Genomic DNA, 20621 nt, shown 5'->3' with positions numbered 1-20621 from the left:
AGGTCCCATCTGTTGCCAAAATACTGACAGAAAAATCATAAGATTCACCAAGACTGCCAACTCCGATGGAAGACACAGCGTTACCTTTTCCAGGGCTCTCAATGTAAACAACCCTGAATCCTAAACCACCTTCCATCCACCCACTGACTGATCCCTGGCTGCTTCTACCCCCAACATCCACCTGAAAGCTAAGCTACCACACAGCATCTATAAAAATGCTTAAGAGTCAGAGGCACATGCAGTTAACTCCGGAGCATGAACTGTTTATAGGTCCTCAGCCTCAATGCCCCCACCACCTACCTGCCTTCAAGAGAGCACCCCAACTAACCCAGTGGCTATCAGAGTCACCTTAAACTTATATCAGTTAATACCATACCTTCCTTTCCTCCTTAGTTATCCTAAACACTTAGTCCTTAGGAGTGGGGCTTCTATGGTGTCAAAACCCAGATTCTTAACCCCTAATGCTTCCTCCAGTAGAGAGGGCATTTGCTTAGGGTACAGTGTTTCTCAAAGTGCGGCCACCCTCACCACCTGAAACAGTGTATTGAATAGGTTCTGCCTCTGGAACAAATGAAACCTGCACCCTTGTTTTCTTCTGTTCAGGAAAGAGAACTGAAGGGAGGGGAGATTGTTTGATATTATTTTTAAAAAACTTTTAAAGAATGCAGATTGCTGGGCTGCACTCCAGACCAACTGAATGGTTCTTTGTGGGCATGGGGTATGTGAACCTGATTTTAAAAGCACAGGAAAGCTGGGAAAGCATCACCCAGAGGATGTTAGTTTTCTCAGTCTGATGAAGGACTAAAACCTCATCACCATTTCTGTATCCCAGAGTCTTAGGCGGCCAAATGCCAAACTCCCCTTTCCAGCTCTCCCTGGTTTGGATCCTGCCTTCCCACCAGGCCCAGCGTTAAGTCTCAGCTCTCTGGAAGCCTTCCTGGATGATGTCAGGCTTAATTCTCTTCGTTCTAATAGCACTCAGTACCTGAACCGCTCAAGGGAATGAAGATGCATTCTATCTTATCTTTCCCCCCAATTAGACTGTGAGGACTTCAGCCTCTGGCAGAAGGCCCAGTGCATACATAATAGTTTAACACTTAAGTGGTTGATATGCTAAAGACAATGACATTGGAAAGTCAGCGTTAAACACACACACACACACACACACACACACTCACACGTACAATGTAGTACAAAAAGTATTTCACTTGCAATGGGAGGACCTGGGTTCAAAACCAGCTTTATCCTTTACTGGCTGTTGTAAGTCATTATGAGGACACCAGTATGACATGATACACAAGAAAGCGCTTTATATTTTGTCAACAGCCAATGGCAGCAAGCAACCATTATTTCTCTGATCTTGGGAGGTGGTTCACATTATTTATCTCTCTTTAGAGCCAAGAAAGGAAAAACTGAAATAGGCATCACTATCATAAAGACACACAGAGAAAGCCTTAGAGACAATTCCCAAGGTCTGTAGTCACAAGTTCTGCTGGAACCTCACAGGCTCAAGCCTCTGTGCTTCCACCAGGTCAGGGAAGAGGGGGCAGGGAAACGCTCAGTAACTAGACCATGCCTGGCACACCTCGTAGGTCTGCAAATGTTGAGTGATGAAAAGCTTGCACACACTACCTGGGACAAGAGAGCATTCTCACAGGGCCCCCTTCCCATCTGCAAACGGAGAGCAAAGCAGAGTTTTATAGGAGCAAGGTGAGTGAGCCAGAGGCCCCCAAGTGGGTGTGAACTGAAGAACAGCAACAGTCTCGGCTTCTGGAAGTACTGTCAAAGCTGGTCATTAAAATCATCCTCAAACTGCTCTTCCAGTAAATGAAAAAGCAGAGCACAATATCCAGCTGCCTCAGATTAAAGCAGAGGAGTGGGGGGAAATCAGAAACAGAGTCAGGATTTCCAATTACTGCTAGCATGAGTGTGTTCAGAAGGGAGGAAATTAATGGAATCATCAAAAGGCTGGTGATTTCACTTAAAATGAATTAAATCAGCCTCAATCTTCCCCTGTTTCCAGGGAGACCTCAGGCTAGTCATTGCTTGAGCTGCCTGAAAGCCACCCAGGCGGCAGCAGAGCAGCTAAGTGACAGTCAGCCAAGGCTGGGAAATCTCTGGTGTGCCCCTTCAGACGGAGGCTGGGGAGAGGAGCCAGATGACGGTTCTGAGGCAGGCAGGCCAGGAGTCCTCCAGCTTGCCAATACCGGGGGCAGGGAATAAAGACTGCAAACGGGGTCCAATTCAACCTGAAGAGCAGCAACCTCCCCTAGGATGGCGAAAACATTCTGTAGCTCACGGAATGAGTTACTCTTCTGCTTAAAGTGGGCAGAAGACAGAAGGGAACAGTAGAAAGACTAGGGAGCTTGGATGTGCTCCTCACAGAGATGGCTAGGGTAGGACCCCTGGGAACTCCGCAGGCACACCCCAGCCCCTCCACGCATGGTGCACAAACACTGGCGGCCAGCTGTGCCAGAACACAGAGTGAGTAAAACGAGCAGAAAGGGAGGAGAGAGAAGGGGCAAAGGAGGGCACTTAACATAAGGTTTAAATCAAAGGAGAAGAGGCGCTTGGCTACATCCCTCTATTCCATGCACCAGCTAATACTTCCACAGGCCTCCCATGAGCGCTGTGCCGGGCAGTGGGGAAGGGAGGCCGACCTCTCTGAGCACCTGGAAATGAGAACTCAGACATCCTGGGAGACACTGCTGGCAAAGAGTGTGACGATCTGGGGTATAGGGGCTGGCACCTGACAATGATGCTAAGTTACCCCTCTGTGGACAGTTTTATGGAACAGCGTAACTGCAGAGGCCACAGACTCTAAAAAGTAGTTACTCCAATTTCCGAACTTCTCTGGTTTCACTTTCAGACAGTCAGTCCCTTGATGGGATTCTGGTTCAGTATGAACAGAAGTTTTCACACACATTAAAGAATAAAAAAACAACAAGCAAGTAGAAGTTTCTCGCCCTGCTGAAGAAGCCGTGAGAGGAGGCACTAAAGAATGCCATGTAGGATTTCCCTGGTGGTACAGTGGGTAGGAATCTGCCTGCCAAAGCAGGGAACGCAGGCTCGATCTCTGGGCTGGGAAGACCCACAGGCAGCAGAGCAGCTAAATCCACGCGCTGCAGCTAAATCCATGAGCTCCAACTACTGAAGCCCACGTGCCTAGAGCCTGTACTCTGCAACGAGAAGTCACCGCAACAAGAAGCCCACGCACCACAACTAGAGAGTGGCCCCAGCTCAGTGCAGATAGAGAAAGCCCACATGTAAGCAACGAAGACCCAGCGCAACCAAAAAAAGGAAGAAGAATGCTGGGTACACAAGCTTGAAGGACCCTGGAGAGCGCTCACCCCTGAGCAATGTGTTCATTCAGTTCAGTAGCTCAGTCGTGTCCGACTCTTTGCGACCCCGTGGACTGCAACACACCAGGCCTCCCTGTCTGTCACCAACTCCCGGAGTTTACCCAAACCTATGTCCATTGAGTTGGTGATGCCATCCAACCATCTCATCCTCTGTCGTCCCCTTCTCCTCCTGCCTTCAATCTTTACCAGCATCAGGGTCTTTTCCAATGAGTCAGCTCTTCGCATCAGGTGGCCGAAATATCGGAGTTTCAGCTTCAACATCAGTCCTTCCAATGAACACCCAGGACTGATCTCCTTTAGGATGGACTGGTTGGATCTCCTTGCAGTCCAAGGGACTCACAAGAGACTTCTCCAATACCACAGTTCAAAACCATCAATTCTTTGGTGCTCAGCTTTCTTTATTGTCCAACTCTCACATTCATACATGACTACAGGAAAAACCATAGCCTTGACTAGACGGACCTTTGTTGGCAAAGTAATGTCTCTGCTTTTTAATATGCTGCCTAGGTAGGTCATAACTTTCCATCCAAGGAGTAAGCGCCTTTTTATTTCATGGCTGCAGTCACCATCTGCAGTGATTTTGGAGCCCCCCAAAATAAAGTCAGCCACTGCTTCCCCATCTATTTGCCATGAAGAAGCAGCCTTCAGTTTCTGCTCGTGAGAGGTGGTACAGGGGCTGATGTCTGGGACTCCAGCTCGGCACCCTGTTCTCCGTACCATGGAACTCAAGCTGTGGAAAGACTTAAAACACAGACTTTCGGAGCTCATCACTGCCTAAGAGGGCAGAATAGGAAGTGGAGGGAGGAGATGCCCAAAGTGAGGCCGCTGGGCTCCCCAGGCCTGGCCCCTCCCTTTCTCAGATAGCTGGCAAGGACCAGAACTGGGCTGGTGAAGGTAAGAGACCAGCCAGCACCTTCCTTAATCATTTAACTTCTTCTCAGTTTTCAAGTTAGGCTGGTCCACCTGCAGCATCCTATTTCTGACCTTCCTCTATCCCAGCAGTTCGTGACCTCTCCAACCCTCTGTTCACATCTTATCAAATTTGCTCTGGAAAGGTCAAGTGGGCTTTTTCAGCCCAAGTGCAAACCGATGGTTCTCAAAGTACGGTCCCCAGACCCTCAGCAGCAGCCCGTAAGAACTTAATAGAAACAGAGACTCTCAGGTCTCACCCCAGACCTGGCAAATCAGAAACTCTGGAGGTGAGGCCGAGCAATCCAGGCCCCCAAAGGATTCGAACACACACTCAAATTTGAGACCCAATGATGCATATAATCTACAAGGGTCAGCCTGCTGCTTCCCTCTCAAGTCGGTGACTCTTAGCTGAACGACCTGAACTTTGAGCTAGAAGCCCACGGAGCTGCCGCTGGAGGAAGGAGGAGCTTTCCACCTCAGCCCCTCTTCCCTCACTTCTAGGTTCAAGACCTTGTGCAAGAAAGTACACTAACTGCCCTTGAAGCTGTGACCAGAGGCTGGAAAGCAAGAGCCTGGGAAGAAACATCTGGATGGTCCTGGAGGGCCTTACCTAACAGTGAGAACAGAACAAAACCTCCCTTCGCCAGCTCTACGCTGCTGAGACCAGACGTCAGAAGGGACAACGGTGGGTCAAACAGCCCAGGCCTCTTCCTGACTAGAGAGCTGTCATGACTCTGATCTGCCCAGATGCCATCTTGCCCAGTGGAGGCTACAATATTTGTTCTGCAGGAAAACTGCCCTGGGCCAGACACTCAGGGAGGTACCTCATCCTACCTCCCTGGGGCCTTGCCATGGCAACAGGCACCAGCGGTGGGTGCCCTGACACATCCTGGGACACGTCGGGGTGGCAAGTGGGTTTCCACAGGGATGTGCTGGGGGGGGCGGGGATGCTGGCACTATGGTGCAGAATCTGGCACCTCAGGTACCACCAACCACAGCCTAAACAGAACTCTGTGTCCAGGGTTAGCCTTCTGCTTCCCTAGCTGACACCAGGCCCTCACTCCCAACAGGACTCTGGGGCTTTCCAAGAACATGGGCCTTTCCAAGAGGAAGGTTTCTAGGCTTCTCAAAATCCTGACTACAGCCACCCTGTCGGACATGACCATGTCAGTGGAAATTTTAAAAATATTTTTTTGAAAGGATCCCTCCATTTCTTATCTCACACTCTTTATTCCCAGGAGTGAGGCAGTCTCACACTTGGAGATCCAAGCTTTAGACTCCACAGATTTGGGCCTTAGACTCAAGATTTGGGGCTCTGTTAGAAACTTTAGTTTGATCTATACAAAGTGGGCTATTTAAAAGTCAGCCTTCTGCCCAGGGACAGATGAAGGATTAACCAGTTAGTGTTAACCAAGTGCTTCGAGCAATTCAGAGAAGAGATGCTCTCTAAAGTAAAAAAAAAAAAAAAAGCATTACAACAATCCTTTCCACTGGAATAATTTTTATGGTTTACCCAGTTACATGTACTAACTCACCTAATCCTATCATTCACAATCTTAATTATTGCTGCAGGGCCAGGGTTTGCTGCTAGCAGTAACAGAATTTCTGAACAAGAGGGGCCGCAAAGCCTCTCAAGAGCCTGACAAAGAGGTGCTGAAAGCAACAGCGTAGAAAACGGGGTTCCTCTGCTAAAGGTCTCTTGTAAGAAATTTGAGACACTGGGACGTTCCTGGTAATCCAGGGATTAAGACTCTGCTCCTCCAGTGCAGAGGGCAGGGGTTCAATCCCTGGTCAAGGAACTAAAGATCCTGCATGCCGTGTGGCCAAACCGGAAACACATCTCTGCTAGAAGGCACAACGGTTCTCTGTACCTGCACACATCAAGTCACGGGAGAGTCCTCAGCCCAACAGCTCCAGGCACTGGCCCAACCCCAGCTGACCGGTTCTGGATACACTTGCATGCCCATGGCCAGCTGCTCCTCCCCTCTTCTCCCTTCCCTTCTTGAGCATGAGGAAGCTTCCCCATGGAATTCCTGATGTGGGACCCCATGCAGTGTGTCAGACTGGCTGAAATAAGTCATTCTTGTCAGGCACGCCTCCCATGGGCTGGCTGGGTGGATGCAGAGGATGAGGGGCCGGCCTGGAGAGGCGGCCTCACTCAGCCAGTCCCTTCCAGACCCCACAGGCAAAGAGTTCATTCTCCTCCCTATCTTCTCCAGGGACTTGTACCAAAAGCAACACCCTCTTCCAGTCCTCCTTATTTCCTTGTTTAGACTCATTCAACCCTTAATCCATTAACTAACTGGTGTTTGTTTTTTTCCCTAACCTTTTGACCTTTAACACCAAGCTTATTCCTCCTCCCTCTCCCTCCTCCACTGCTCTGACAACTCAGCTAGGAAGAGCACCCAGCTGCCTCCACCAGCGGCATCTTACCCCTCTGGATGCTTCCCCCAAACTGTGCTGTTGGTGATGTTCAGCCCAATCTCTGAACTCTTAGGCTAAGGCTACGCTTCTTTTCTTTTTTGAAACTCTGGCTTCCAAACATACTCCACCAAAATAGAAGAGACCATTCACTCAACCAGCAGGGTAAGCAGCCAACTAGTTTAGAGGACAGAGTATACTGGACTTCCAAAGTTTCAACAGAAGTGATGCTGCAAGTTCCAAAGGAAGGAAGAGCCCAGGTGAACCCAGCAGACACGAAACTCACTCTCTCTCTCCCTCTAGACTGGCCTCAACAGGCTGGCTGAGGTATCACATAACAACAGTGATGACGGTCACACCACAACCCCACATGGTATGTACGTCATCTCACATGTAGGAAGACTGAGGGATGCTGAGAAACTTCTTGAAAATCATACAACACGTGAGTGGCAGAACTGGGATTCCAAGCAGCCCACCCGGCCCAAGAGACTGCATTCTTAACCTGACTCTGCCATTCTGTCTCCTCTGCTTGTCTCAGGTCTTGGGGTAGACTCCTCTCCCTCAGAGAGGCCTTTCACAACCATCTGCACCTGAGTCCAGAGCGCTGCCTGTGAGTATTCCAGGGCAGCAATAGCGACCACGGGGAGTATCTCACAGAACAGGAGCCAGCACTGTCGCAACCCCTGGCAGGAGCTCAACAAGAAACAGTGGACATATCAGAGACTAAACCGCCCCGTCTGCATTCCTCCTGGTATAGAGTGCTGTTCCTGGCTGCAGCCACCCACCTCTCATGGGCTGACCGTGTGGACCGACTACATGTGACAGCTTCCAACAAGAGCCAGTCCAGTACCCAGTTCCTGAAAGTCCTCCATGGCATTACCTATCTTCAGCTGCCCCACCCCACCCCTGGCCAGCCTTATATCATCAACACACACTTGCTAAACGAGTTGATGTCGCTTATGAAAACACGAAATCCAATCTGTTCCACGGCAAACCTGGGTGTTAGGGTCTGAAACAAGTCCACAGGGTTTGTGTATCATGATCTTAGGACAAAGGGTTCCGGTTCCCCAAAGCAGGAATTCCCAGAAGCCTTAATGAGCTGTCCAGTCCCTTCAATAATCAAAGACAGTCAAGACTCTTGGAATCAGAATCCTGTTCATAGGAAAAACTCTCTGACATCCTCCCAAGAGAAAGGGCTGAGACCAAGAGCTCCTGCTTACTCCACTCAGCAAATAACACACGTAGCCTAACTCTCCTTCCCTCAGACCTTATTCATTCTAGTGGTAAGGGGATGGGTGCTGTCTCAGAGGAGGTGACTTTGAACTGAATCTTAAAGGATGAAGTGAAGGGAGAAGGGGAGGGAGGGGAGACAGCGGACTTCTAGCTACAGGAAATCTAGTCACTGAAAGAACAGTGTAAAGACAGGCTTGAAGGTTCTAGTGCTCAAGGAAAGGGGAATAAGGAGTGCCCTCAACCTTGACTTTAGGGACAGAGGTAGAGGGACCTGTGGGCAGGGAAGGGAAGCCAAACCCGTCAAGCAGCCGTCTCCCTCTCCAGCGTCAGAATAAGTTTAGAGCCAGCATGGTTCGCACATGCATTATTCCACACGACTTCACTCCCTACATGTAATGAAAGCCTACCCCTCCTCCCTCCTCATCACCCAAGGGAACCCTCACTGGGTTCAAAGACTCTCGCTCAAGCTGAAATTTAACACACTGGGTGATGAACCTGTCTGGGCGACCTACCCAGCCCCACTCCCTTCCCCTCAGAAGAGCGCCCCGACCACATTCACCCTCTAAAGCATGAAGATACTTCCACATCCTTCTCCACTCCCAAGAAGGATGGGCACAGGGTCTTATGGGGAACCACTGATTAGGCTGCTGCTGCTCACAGGGCCAGGGACTCGTCCTGCCTGTCCTCATACACAGGATGGACCATGACCCTGCACAGTCCTACCGGGGGTGACCCCTCCCACCACCACCTCCCCGGGACGACCCCTGGCCTGGTTATAACAAAGTACAAAGGACACTGTCTCTGCCTTCAAGGAGCTTATGTGCAAACTTTTATAAAGCCAAGAAGAACATGAACTAAGATCAAGTTCCACTGCATGATGGGCACAAATCAGAGGGTCACACAGTCCACTGATGTCAGCTTCACAGGCTATTAGTCAGCAATCTGGAGCAAGCGTGCATCGTCATCAGGAGCCTGAGTATGGCTGCACTGAGTCCTCTGCAATCTGGCCTCCAAAGTAATGAGACCAACTGGGAAGCAGAAACATCCAAGGCTCCGCTCCTGCTGGCCCCGCACCTTGAAGTGCCGAGATCGGTGCTCGGCAGATATTGACAGGCGGCTCCCCAAGCCCCGTTTGTCCCTGTCTGGTGCGTGACAATCCCAACAACATTCTCTTGAGCCGCCCACTGCCAGAGTCAACAAGGCCGAGCTGTCAGAACTCAAGCCAGTGATAATAAATACGCAGGTCCCGCCTTCTCCCAGGGAGACCTGTATCCACTGCATGTGAAGAACTGATAGTCAGGACATTTGTATTATATAAAGTGTCACTCGCTGGCTACTCAGAGTAACAAAGGCCAGAGCAGAATTATTTTATAATCCTGCAGGAGTTCTTGGAGATAACTTCCTGAAACACATCTCCCCTCCTTGGTTTAGACAGCTAAAATACTTTTTGTGAATTTGAAAAGAAAAAACGCTGTGCAAAGAATAAACCTTGAAGAGAATCTGTTTATCTTCTCTGCACTACTTCCCAGAATTCTAAATGATTAAACAGTTGTACTTTTAAAAGATTTGGCTACTGGCAAAGCTAACAAGTTATGGCAGTTAACACAGGGGGAAAACCTTGTCTCTAGGGAAACAAGTGAACCTGGGTAGGAAAAAGGCTCTTACAGAAAGAAATGCTGTCAAACACGGCTAAGGAGAGGAGGAGGAGGCAAAAGCACTACCAAAATGGAGAGATGAGGAAAGAGTTCTTATTTTTTAATTCTATCTTGTGTTCTCCTAGATGTGATTAGAAATTCTGTAGAATGTAACCCTTCATTCTCATCACTGGGCAGATGAAATACCTCTTTAAAGAGCAGACCCTTGGGGGACCTTCCTGGTGGTCCAGTGGCTGAGAATCCACCTTGCAATGCAAGGGACGCGGGTTCGATCCCTGGTCCGAAACTAAGATTCCCACATGCTGTGGGGCAACTACAGCCCGTGAGCCTCAATGACTGAACCCACGCACCACACCTAAACAGCCCACGCACTCTACAGAGCCTGTGCTCTGCAACGAGAAGCCGGTGCGCCACAACTAGAGAAAGCCCACGTACCACAATGATGACCCAGCACAATCCAAAAAAAAAAAAAGAACAGACCTCTGCATTATCAATTTTGTTAAGGTTTCAAAAAACCTCTGGACATTCCTAACAACCAGCAGCTTTGAGGGAATCCCAGCTCTGAGATGCCAACAAGAAGCCTCACTGAAGGGAAGGACTGACTGTGAGATGACCTGGCTGACCCTCAGCCCCAGCACTGCAAAGGGCCACTGCTGCTCTTTTCTGCATGTGTGAGATGCCAACATGTGGCATTTGAGAATCAGGGGCATGCGGACTGGGAAGAACTCATCCGTATGTGTCTAAATATACTCAAGATGCACTGAATTGAATCCGAAAGAATCCAAGATACACGGAAGAAACAAGGAGCACCTTCCAACGGAGCTAATCAGCTGTGGTGTCAGAAGTACAGACTGCTATCAACTGGGGCTAGAGTCTGGTCCTCACACCTGGCAATTACTTCTCTGGACGCCAATGTCCTTAAGTGCTTCGTATGTACTATCTTATTTAATCCTCACAACAGTCGTATGAAGTAAGATCATCTACTGTCTTCCCTATTCTAGCGAAACACCGACAATGAGGTCAGCAAGATTATCCAAGGTAATACAGGCAGTGAGGCACTGAGGCAGTATTCATCCTTTTCATGGAGAGTTCGAACTGAAGGTTGGCTTAAGGTGAGGAGGGTAAACAGGTCAGGGAGATCCAGCAGCAGGCATCCCTCTCAGTCACACCGCACCATGGAAGAACTGTCTCGAAACACTGCCGTTCCTCTAGGCCCCAAAGCTGCACACAGGCAGCCACGGTCACTCCTGATCTGGCCACAGTCCAGGCAGCTGGCTACACCAGTATCAGCCGCCTGGGATGGGAGGACTGCTTACGCCGTTGTAGGCTCATGCTGCTGGGGTGACGAGGGAGAAAGGAATCTCCCAGTCGGTGAGAGGTGGTGAAAGAATTCATCTACAAACCTACCTAGAACAATTAAAGACTCTGAGCAGTCACCTAGGTTTTTTTTTTTAAAGCACCCTGTGACCCTCTTTTACAGAAAGAGGTGGGTAAGGATAACCTGTAGGCTTGTAATTAAGGACCAGGGTAGCGGGGCACCTTTGTTTGGTAGGTGGAATTTGTGTTTAATGAGGCTTTAACCCAGAGGAGAACCACTGAGGTGCTCAGCCTGGTAGACTTCTGGCTTCTTTTGTTCGAAAGTTACAGTGCAAAGCTCATACCATGTGCTGGCGGTGTTCTAATCATGGCACAACATTCAGCAAGCAGAGGGCAATTTCTCAATGTCTTTTCATGACGCCAGGGTTCAGCCGGCTCTATAATGACCCATCCAGCCTCCTACCACAATCCCCAAGTCTTTTTATAGTCACAGGTAATTACACCATGGAGAGATTACATCACGTCCTCAGCATGGTCGGCAGCTGACAGGAAGATGCTCTGCGGATGTTTTGGGAACTTCATTTAGCAAACAATTTGCTGTGGTCCCTACTGTTCCTTTCCAAAAATAGAACTGCCCTGGCGAACCCTGTGCCTGAACTGGGACCCAAACAACCAAGGGTCATTGCAGAGAAGAACAGAAACAACCACAGAGGTAGACCGGGTAACCCAGAGATGACTCCTGCTTCTTTCATCCAGGAAAGAGAACAGACGGTGTCTCTCTTCCTCTGTCAAAATTATCCTCTGAAGGATGCTGATCTGAGTGTTCCAACAGAGAGCAGTACAAGAAACAGGTCTCAGAGAAGCCAGCCACTCAGCAAAGGTAGTGTGGTTCTCAGCAAGAGCATGGGCAAGAGTCAGATAGACTGGGTACAAATCCCAGCCAGCTTCCCCACCTACAACTGTCTGCCTCTGTGCAAGCTACCTGAACTCCCTCGGCCTCGGTTTCTCATCTGTAAAATCGTCACAGGGCCACGGAGATCACGGGCATTCTGAGAACTTTTATGTGGTAACACAGAGCCTGACACACAAATGATGCTCCATACACATCACTTCCCCACCTGTCCTCTCTTCCCAGCTCAGTGTATGTTACCTCGGACTCCAAGTCCCTTCAGATACGGTGAGGTGAGCCAGGGCCACCTGCTAACATCTCTCTGCCAGAGTGATGCTAAGGGCCAAAGCCACACCATCCCCCCGAGAGCCGAGCTCTCCGCATTTTCCATCTTCAGCGAACACTAAGCACTCAGCTTTCTCACTCTGCCTTCCTTGCTTTAGGTGCTTTTTTGAACACAGCCACTAAGTGTCATGGTAACATCTTAAAGGGGAAAAAAAACAAAAACAAATAAAATACTGAGTTTTTTCAATAAAATTGCTCAGAACAGGGAGAAAATGGAAATTAAAGGCTTTTTATATGAGTCAGCAAGGCAGCTGGCTTGGGCCATCCAACTATGCAAACATGGAAGGCGAAAGGGATTCCAGACGTAATCAATCCTTCCTTAACTGGTCAGGTTTGACACTTCCTACCAACCCCTTATCCTCAACCCAAGAAATGACTCTACATCTCCAGTTTTGTTTTGCTTTTTAAATATTTATTTACTTTATCTGGCTGCTCCAGGTCTTAGTTGTGGCATGAGGAATCTTTAGTTGTGACATGTGGGATCTAGTTCCCTGACTAGGGGTCGAACCCAAGCCCCCTGCACTGGAAGCATGACCATTAGACCCCCTGGGAAGTCTCTCCAGGTTTGTTTTTTAAAGACAGAAGAGGACGTCATCCACATGAAGTCTCCCGCCCAGAGTGACTCAACAGGAGGTCACATACCAAATCTGCTGTTGTTATTATTTAAAATTACACAGAGCACTTTACATGTCAAGCGCCTTCCAATCATTTTTATTAGTCTACACAACACCCACCTAACATCCTCAAGTGTTGTATTTCTGTTTTATAGGTGACACCAAGAGGTCAAGTGATTTACCTGAGGTCATACATACAGCAAGTTTCTTAAAGTCACAAGCAAAGAGACCTGGGAGAGACTGCTACACAGCAGGGATCCTAATTCCTCTCCAGCCCAAGAAAGGCAAGTTGGGTAACATGAGCACAGGCCTTATTTTTAGACTTGGTCTTCCCCTGCAGACTGTGCCCAGGTGTGAAGAGTAAGATATGCTTCCTTTAGCCACTCCGAAAAAGGGAACTTTCAGTAACTCTCTCCGTCTCTGCTAAACATATGACCAAGGGGCAAACTGAACCCAATCCTCTGTAACCCTGTCTCCATTATAACTCCAAATCAAGGGCTGCAGATAAGAGAAACCAGGACAGAAAACTGAACTAGGGACATGACATATATCACTTTACCCAGAACTTTACCCCAGAACTCTCAAGTGCCTCTTCATGATGCTTTTCTTTTAAACCTGAGCAATTACGACCAATACTAGGCATGCACGTGGTATTTACAACCACAGACTACACAGACAAATCACCTCCAGAGGATGCCTGCTGACCTCTGTCCAGTGAGATTCTTGCAGTCATGTTTGTGCCAGGACACATGAACATATCTATTAAAGCTCCCTGGGTACCAAGCATCTCATTTATAATGCCTCTGGAATGGCTGTTTAAGAGCAGCTATAGGAAAAGGTAAGCAATGCAGGAAGAGGAGACCTCTTCTGACCTGATTGCCTTTCCTCAACTTCAGATTATCTGAGAGTCTTGGTTTCTTGGCAAGCTTGCCTAGCATGCCACTCATGGCAAGCTCAGCCATACAGGTGTGCTCTAGGTTTCAGGCCAAGCTGTGGGCACCTCTTTCCACCAGAAGTCACTCCAGAGAGGAAAAAATATCGCAACTTGGTGCACTAGAATGAAGCAATGGTGAAACCCCTTCCCCTGTCTGCACCCTGCTCAGCGCCAGTACATAGGTTTTATGGGGAATAAAAAGACTGGGCAGAGGGGGTGGGATGGCAGGGGAGGAAGGATTCTTTGAAAATGGGGGGAAGGAAAGAAAACAACAGAGCCAATTTTCCCATTCCGGTCTGAGCCCACACTACAGACTTATGTTTTTCCATACTGGACAAGAATAATCCCTTTATCCAGCCAGTCTGGGAACATCAGTCCCTGATAATTGATTTCAGACCCTGAATGGAAAGCTGGGAAGGTGTGGGTAGCTGGAAAATGGGGTGTGGAATGGGAGGGTTGGGGGAAGCCCATAAAAGAAAGTAGGGGGTACCAGCGATGGCCCGATGAAGCTAAAGAGGCCGAAGGCAGAAGCTCTGCCCTCGCACGGCCATGTAACATGCTGGGACACCTCCCCAGAGGAGCTGGGGAAGAGGACAGCGTGCTGGTGCACCAGACACTGTGCAAGGCTCTGGTCCCAGGGCTGCCATGAGCACGACCCTGGGCCAGCGCACAGCCTCTGAGGTCCGTCCTAGCTCTGCCCAGTCCCTTCTTTCTTCTTACTCTGACAGCCACTCCATTCATACACATTCTTAGTGAGCATCACTTGTTCTGGGCTGGGGGTAAGGTGGCAAACCTCCTCCATAAAGGACCAAATATCTTAAAGTGTAAATATTTTAGGCTTTGGGGACTACATGGTCTATGTTACAATTACCCAACTCTGTCATTATAGCACAGGTGAGAGACCTGAGGCTTACAGAAGCAGAGACTCGCTCTGGGTCACAGAACTAGTGAGCAGCAGGACTGGGCCCTGAACACAGGCAGAGGATTCCAAAGCGCGCATCCTTACCTGAACATCACACTCTGAATCCTACACCTCAGTCCCACACGTGACTATGGCTAGGGGAGGGGGATGGTCAAGTCACCCCTGGCAGGCTCCTATACCCCCCACTTCCAGCTGGCTCCCTAGGTCCCCTGGAGCCCCCCTGCCCCCCAGGACTAGCTCCCGGCTGTATCGCAGCACCAGCACCAAAGCCGCCACCCTTTCCTCTCCCATTAACTGCTCCAGAAGCAAAGGATCCCCTCTCCCAGCCTTTGGGAAAACAATGGTATTGAGTCTTTTCCTTCGCACACACAGGCAGCAGGATGGCGCTTACCTGAGGCAAGTCCGTCTCCAAGGAGGGTGCTAAGAATCACCAGGGGAAGGAATACTCCATGTCCCGTGGAGGCCACGGCAAACGCTGAGGTGCTCTTTGGTGCTATCCTGCCATGGCACATCTTTTATCCGTCCAAGTTATTTTTAAAAGGAAAAATGTAAAAGCAAGAAGGAAGAACTCTGAAGTCAGCTTCGGGTAGATTCACCTATTAAAAAAAAAAAAAAAAAACAACAAGGACATAAGTGAAAGCTTTAGCCATACGTTAGTTACAATAGGCCTTCCTTTATGATAAGGAAGCCATGGTCACATACAAAAAGTTGAAAGAATTCTAGCAACTGAATCCCTACCGCCAGGAGAAGAGACAAGCATGTAAGTGGCTTTTCAACTCTTGCCTGGGGAAATGCCAAGGCCCACAGTAAGCTGCCACAGGCGTGGTCACCACCTGGGAGCCAGATCCTTGTGACAGGACAAGGAGACCAGTGCTGGCTCACCTGGGGATCCGTCAAGCTAGGCAAAGCTTTCAAAAACTGCTCTGCTGCCTGCCTGCCCTGGGGGCTCCGGCAGAGAGGAGGAAAGAGATGGTTGTTCACGTGGAGAGTGTTGCACCAGAGTTTGCCTCTGCCTTTGCCACTGAACTCAGAGAAGATTCAACTATCCAGAAAACAAACAAACAAACAGAGAACAGTGTCTAAGAGGGAGAAATGCACCGCCTAGAGAAGGAATGCCACAGCCAGCGCCAAGAGCCCCTGGCTCGGCCTGCTCAACCACCAGAGGCTGGAGAAGCCCCTGGGGACCTGGCTCCTGCCAGGGAATCTCAAAAATGGACTAATTAATCAAGGCTCACCCAACACACCTGCGACCCCAGAGGCCACATCTGTTGGCTTTACGTGACAATGACTGAAGGGAGAACAAGTCATAACTGTTGACTAGCCCGACCATCCACTCTGGCTCAAAGACTTAAGAAGAATAGGAACCAGTATCTTTGAAAGAGAAAAAAAAAATCAGGGATCAAGACTTCTAAGGGTTTTTTCCCACTTGCTTTAAGGAAAGCAGAAGGGTTGATCATACATTTTGATATAGATCTATTATATTTTACTTAACTCATTTGATATCATTTATCCTAGTTTATAAAAGATATTCCAAATATAAGGTTACACTTCCTTCTTAAATGCCATACACCCCTCTTTCTCCAGTAAGGCTTTATGTAAACAGATAAGCGAGCCTGCCATCTACAATCCTAATAAAGGATGTCCCTGAGGGATATCACCCAGACCTGACTTTAATCCATGTATGAAGCCTTTGGCTCAGGCCTACACAGCCCTTCTAAAGAGAGGTACTGCAGACAGCAATATGAACTGTCTTAGTCTAAAGGAAAAGCAGCTATGAGGGTCTTCAATGAGCATGACCAAGGGGCTCAAGAAGAGAGGTAGCCACTGGGTCTTCATTCACCACCCTCAAATGGTTGGGACTGTAGAGTCCTCTGTCCCCAGCTTTTACCCAGACTCCAACTTGGGCCTTCACAGCTGTAGAACAGGGATGGTTCAAGGAGAGGTCTAGGGATGGAGTCTGCTAGTGACCCAAAAGGGTACACAAAACCACCTGTGTGTAAATGTGTAAAAACAGTTATGTAGCTAAGAATGGTAGAGTCAGAATGCCAGAATTCAAATCTCTTTCCTCTGCTATGACTTGTGGCCAATTTACTCTCTGAGCCTCAGTTTTCTCATCTGTAAAATGGAGACAGTAACCATACCAACATCTTCATAAGGTTGACATAAGGATTAGGATCAGACAAAGTGCTCAAAACAGTGCCTGGCACTTTGCAAGTCCTCAGTAAACAATGGCACCTGTTGCTGTCATAATTATTAATAAGATCTGAGCATCAGAGGAGACCTTAGAGGTCATCAGGCTTCATCTCCTCTTCTGAAAGAAGTCAAAACTAAGGTTCAGAGAGTTAAAGGTTATGCCCAGGCCACCAGCCAGTTAGCAATGGATCCCTGGTGCTGCCACTGTACAGGCAGCCAGAGCGGGTAACCTGGGCAGGCACTCACCACCCCGCGAGGCAAGAACCAGTGGATCATGGAGAATGACACCTACTCATGCCCATGACAGCACGTGCACAAGTGCTTCTGCAGAGAATGGACGAGGCCAGATCAGGGTGGTGCTCATTGTTCCGTGCAGGAGTGGAGGGAATCAGGAAAGACAACCCAGAAGAGGGGATGCTAGACAGACTACTAAATGATGTGTCCAGTGGAGAAGGAACACATCAAGTACAAGCAGCTGGGAGCAATGGAACCCTACACTCCCGGAAGATGCTGGAGGCAGGGACTATGCTAAATTTAAAATCGATCCTGAAGACCAGAACTTCCCTGGTGGTCCAGTGGCTATGACTCTATGCTCCCATGCAGGGGTCTGGGTCCACCCCTGGTTAGGAACTAGATCCCCCACACCACAACTAAGACCCAGTGCAGTCAAATAAATAAAAATAGATTAAAAAATAAAAATTAAAAAAAAATTAAAAATAAAAATGTTTATTCAAAAAATTGAATAAACATTCAATTTATCATTGAAGACCATGTGGAGCTTATAAGGATTGAACACAGGGAAGTTCTAACAGCAAATTCCTTCAGGAAGATCACTGTGGCACGGATTTTAGAGGACTGGTTACCAAGGGGAGGGTAACTTGGTATGAGGCAGGGTTACCAAGTGGTAAAGAATCTTACATTTGGCACTGTGTAATTAATGTAGGGGATTCCCCATTGGCTCAGTGGTAAAGAACCTGCCTGCCAAGAGGGAGACCTGGGTTCGATCCCTGGGTGGAGAAGATCCCCTAGAGGAGTAAACGGCAATCTACTCCAGGACTCTTGCCTAGGAAATACCATGGACAGAGGAGCCTGGTGGGCTACAGACCACAAGGTTGCAAACAGCCAGACATGACTTAGCAACTAAACAATTAAAGTAGAGCTCTCTGGAGAACCACATAACAATATCTAGCCCCCAAATGCGCATATTCTCTGACTTATCCATTCTACTTCTATAATCTGTCCTCAGAAACCACTTGTGTGCAATGATACATATGCAGGATATTCAGTGCATTATTTATACTGGCACAAGACTGAAGGGGACTAGTTAATTAAGTTACATAACAGAATACATGCAGTGGTTTAAAAAGAACTGGGCAGTTCAGTCTGTACTAATATGGAATGACTTCCAAAGTTAGTACGTGAAGAAAACCATGTGCGTGTGTGCATGTGTTTTTAAAGGAAACACACGTGTGCACATGCACACACACACTCACATGCATGCATACACACATACATACACATACTCTTGTATGCACTGAAAGTCTCTCTCTGGAATTGATGCACAAGAAACTGGTAGCTACCAAGTGCTATCAGGGGGGAACTAGGGGTGAAGAGGGGGGAAGACTCAGTGTTCACTGAATGTATTCCCTTTTCATCTCCTTGAGTGTTGTACCTTGTATATTACCTAATCAAATAGATAAAATACAAAATAAAATTAATGCAGCAAGGCCTTCCCATAGGCCACCTGTCTCCTTCCTGAACAAATTAATGGACACTCCAGTAAATCTGATTCTCTCTGCCAGGAATAGTTAGTTGTAGGGCTCAGCACAAGGGTCATCTCCTGGAGGAATTCTTTTCTGACACATCACACCCACCTCCAGTAGAAATAACCCTCTTCTTACTCCCAAAGTGCCCTGAGCACCCTACTCTGACTGTACCTCTATCAGGTGATTACATCTGTTTATCTGTCTTACCTCACCAGGCTCAAAGTTCCTGAAGGCAGGGACTGTGAATTACTCAACATGGAATTTTCAAAAGCCATCACAGGGCCTGGCACCAGACAGGCCGGCAGTAAATGCCTGCCAAACTCATGAATACTATGGGGAGAAGCAAGTATGGAACTGGGGAAAATATGCATACATATAAGCTCATGTTTTGTTTTGAAGAAACAGCTGGTTCCTCCCTTACTGTTAAGCAGCTATTTGGGCCAAGGGACTAATTCCACCATGAGTCAAAGACCTGATCAAGTGCAGAACAAATGGGGTGATGGAAATTCAGGCTCTGCAAAGAGAAAAGATGAACAGAGGAGAGTCAAGGAATGTTCACACACAAGGCTGAGCCAAAGGTAGTGCTTTAGAAATAACTTGGAGAAAAGTGAGTCCCCACAGCCCCAGAGTATACCAAAATGGGAAAACTCAGCTATTATAGAGAAAGGCTCACACTACATCTAATCATTTTAAGAAAGGATCTGCTTTGAATGCAAAATTTTAAAAAACTGTCCTTGAAGTGTGGCTTTAGACAAGGTGAAAAGAAAAACACTGAAAAGAAATTAAGATTGAGTATTCATTACAATCCCCAGAAAAAACCTAAGCGAAAACTTGGGGGGAAAAAAAAGAATTCATTTCACTTCAGTATTTCTTTTACGGGGCGGGGGCGGGGGGGGGGATTTAGTGACCACTTCCCCTGATTTAAAAAATTATGATTTAGAGAAACAAAGTAGAATGGTGGTTGTCATGGGATGGGGGGAGGAAGGAATGGGAAGTTACTGTTTAAGGTTTTGTCAGATGAAGAGAGTTATAGAGACAGACAGTGGTGATGGTTGTTCGACATTATGAATGCACTTAATACCACTCTTCAAAATGGTTAAGATAGTCAATTTTATTTTATGTGTGTTTTACCACAGTAAAAAAAAAAAAAACTGGGAAAAATTATGATCAAGAGGAACTGGGAACTAATCATGCCTACTTCCAAAACCTGCACTCACACCCATCCTTAAAAGGCATGTAGCATCTAAACCGGACGTGAGGAGAGAGGAGAGGACCTGGGGGACCAGCTGCCACCAACCAGCTTGCTGGTCAGGAACACTCTCTGGCTTCTGTTTTCACACCTAAAAAACGGCTCCAAAGTCTCTCTCAGACACAGAATCCTCCAGAGCGCATCCACGCTTCTCTTTGTACAATTCACTTCTTCGTCCAGCATTCCCTTCCAAAACATGAAGTGAGGAAGAGTCATGGAAAAACCTACATTCACCCTTCTGATTTTCCTTCTTGGGATTCTTGCTGCCACCCCTATAGCCTGTTGGTAAAAGGAGACCACCATGATTTAGACTGCCATCTGGCCCCTCCCACCTCTGTGAACCCAAAGCATCAAAAGCTTGAGTGACTGTGCCCTGCTGAATGTGATGGTCGTGAGCACTCATTTCCTGTCCAGAGCCAAGAGGAAGGACACTGCCCTCAGCTCTGCCTCCGCTTCCTCATCTGTGAAAAGCACGCTTGAGTGATCTCATTAGTTTCTAGTTAAGGCTCAAAAGGGACAAAATGGAAGGGACTGCTTGCTCTGTGAACTGGTAAGACTCAGGCCTTCTATTCACAGTCTCAGCCTCTAAGCCAAGACAGCAGAAGGTGACCTGAGAAAACTGCTCATAAGAACAAAGACAATAAGCGTGGCACACCTCTGGGGCTGAGGACAGCCTGTAACATGAGCTCTGAGTTCACAAAGTTTGCTTACTTGTTGTTGCCATAGATGCTTCCAGATGAACCAAAGAGCCTGCTAAGATTAAAGGTATCCTAAGAGTCACCTTGAAAAATGGCTCACAGCCTAGACAG

At 48.0% G+C, this 20621-nt stretch overlaps 1 protein-coding gene across 2 annotated transcripts in view; it reads right to left on the bottom strand.

Annotated features, from left to right (window-relative positions):
* Positions 1–20621, bottom strand: part of SUSD6 (sushi domain containing 6) — a 92155-nt gene that overhangs the window by 34213 nt on the left and 37321 nt on the right. For both annotated transcript variants that reach the window (XM_043472393.1, XM_043472394.1), the window contains exon 2: positions 14996–15200. In XM_043472393.1, coding sequence (XP_043328328.1) covers positions 14996–15116 — 121 coding nt within the window. In that variant the 5' untranslated portion in view covers positions 15117–15200. The remainder of the gene's footprint in view (positions 1–14995; positions 15201–20621) is intronic.

Source organism: Cervus canadensis, chromosome 6 (genome assembly GCF_019320065.1).
Source record: "Cervus canadensis isolate Bull #8, Minnesota chromosome 6, ASM1932006v1, whole genome shotgun sequence".
NCBI lineage: Eukaryota > Metazoa > Chordata > Mammalia > Artiodactyla > Cervidae > Cervus > Cervus canadensis.
Note: the sequence above shows the minus strand (reverse complement) of the source record. Positions and strands in the feature narration are given on the sequence as shown.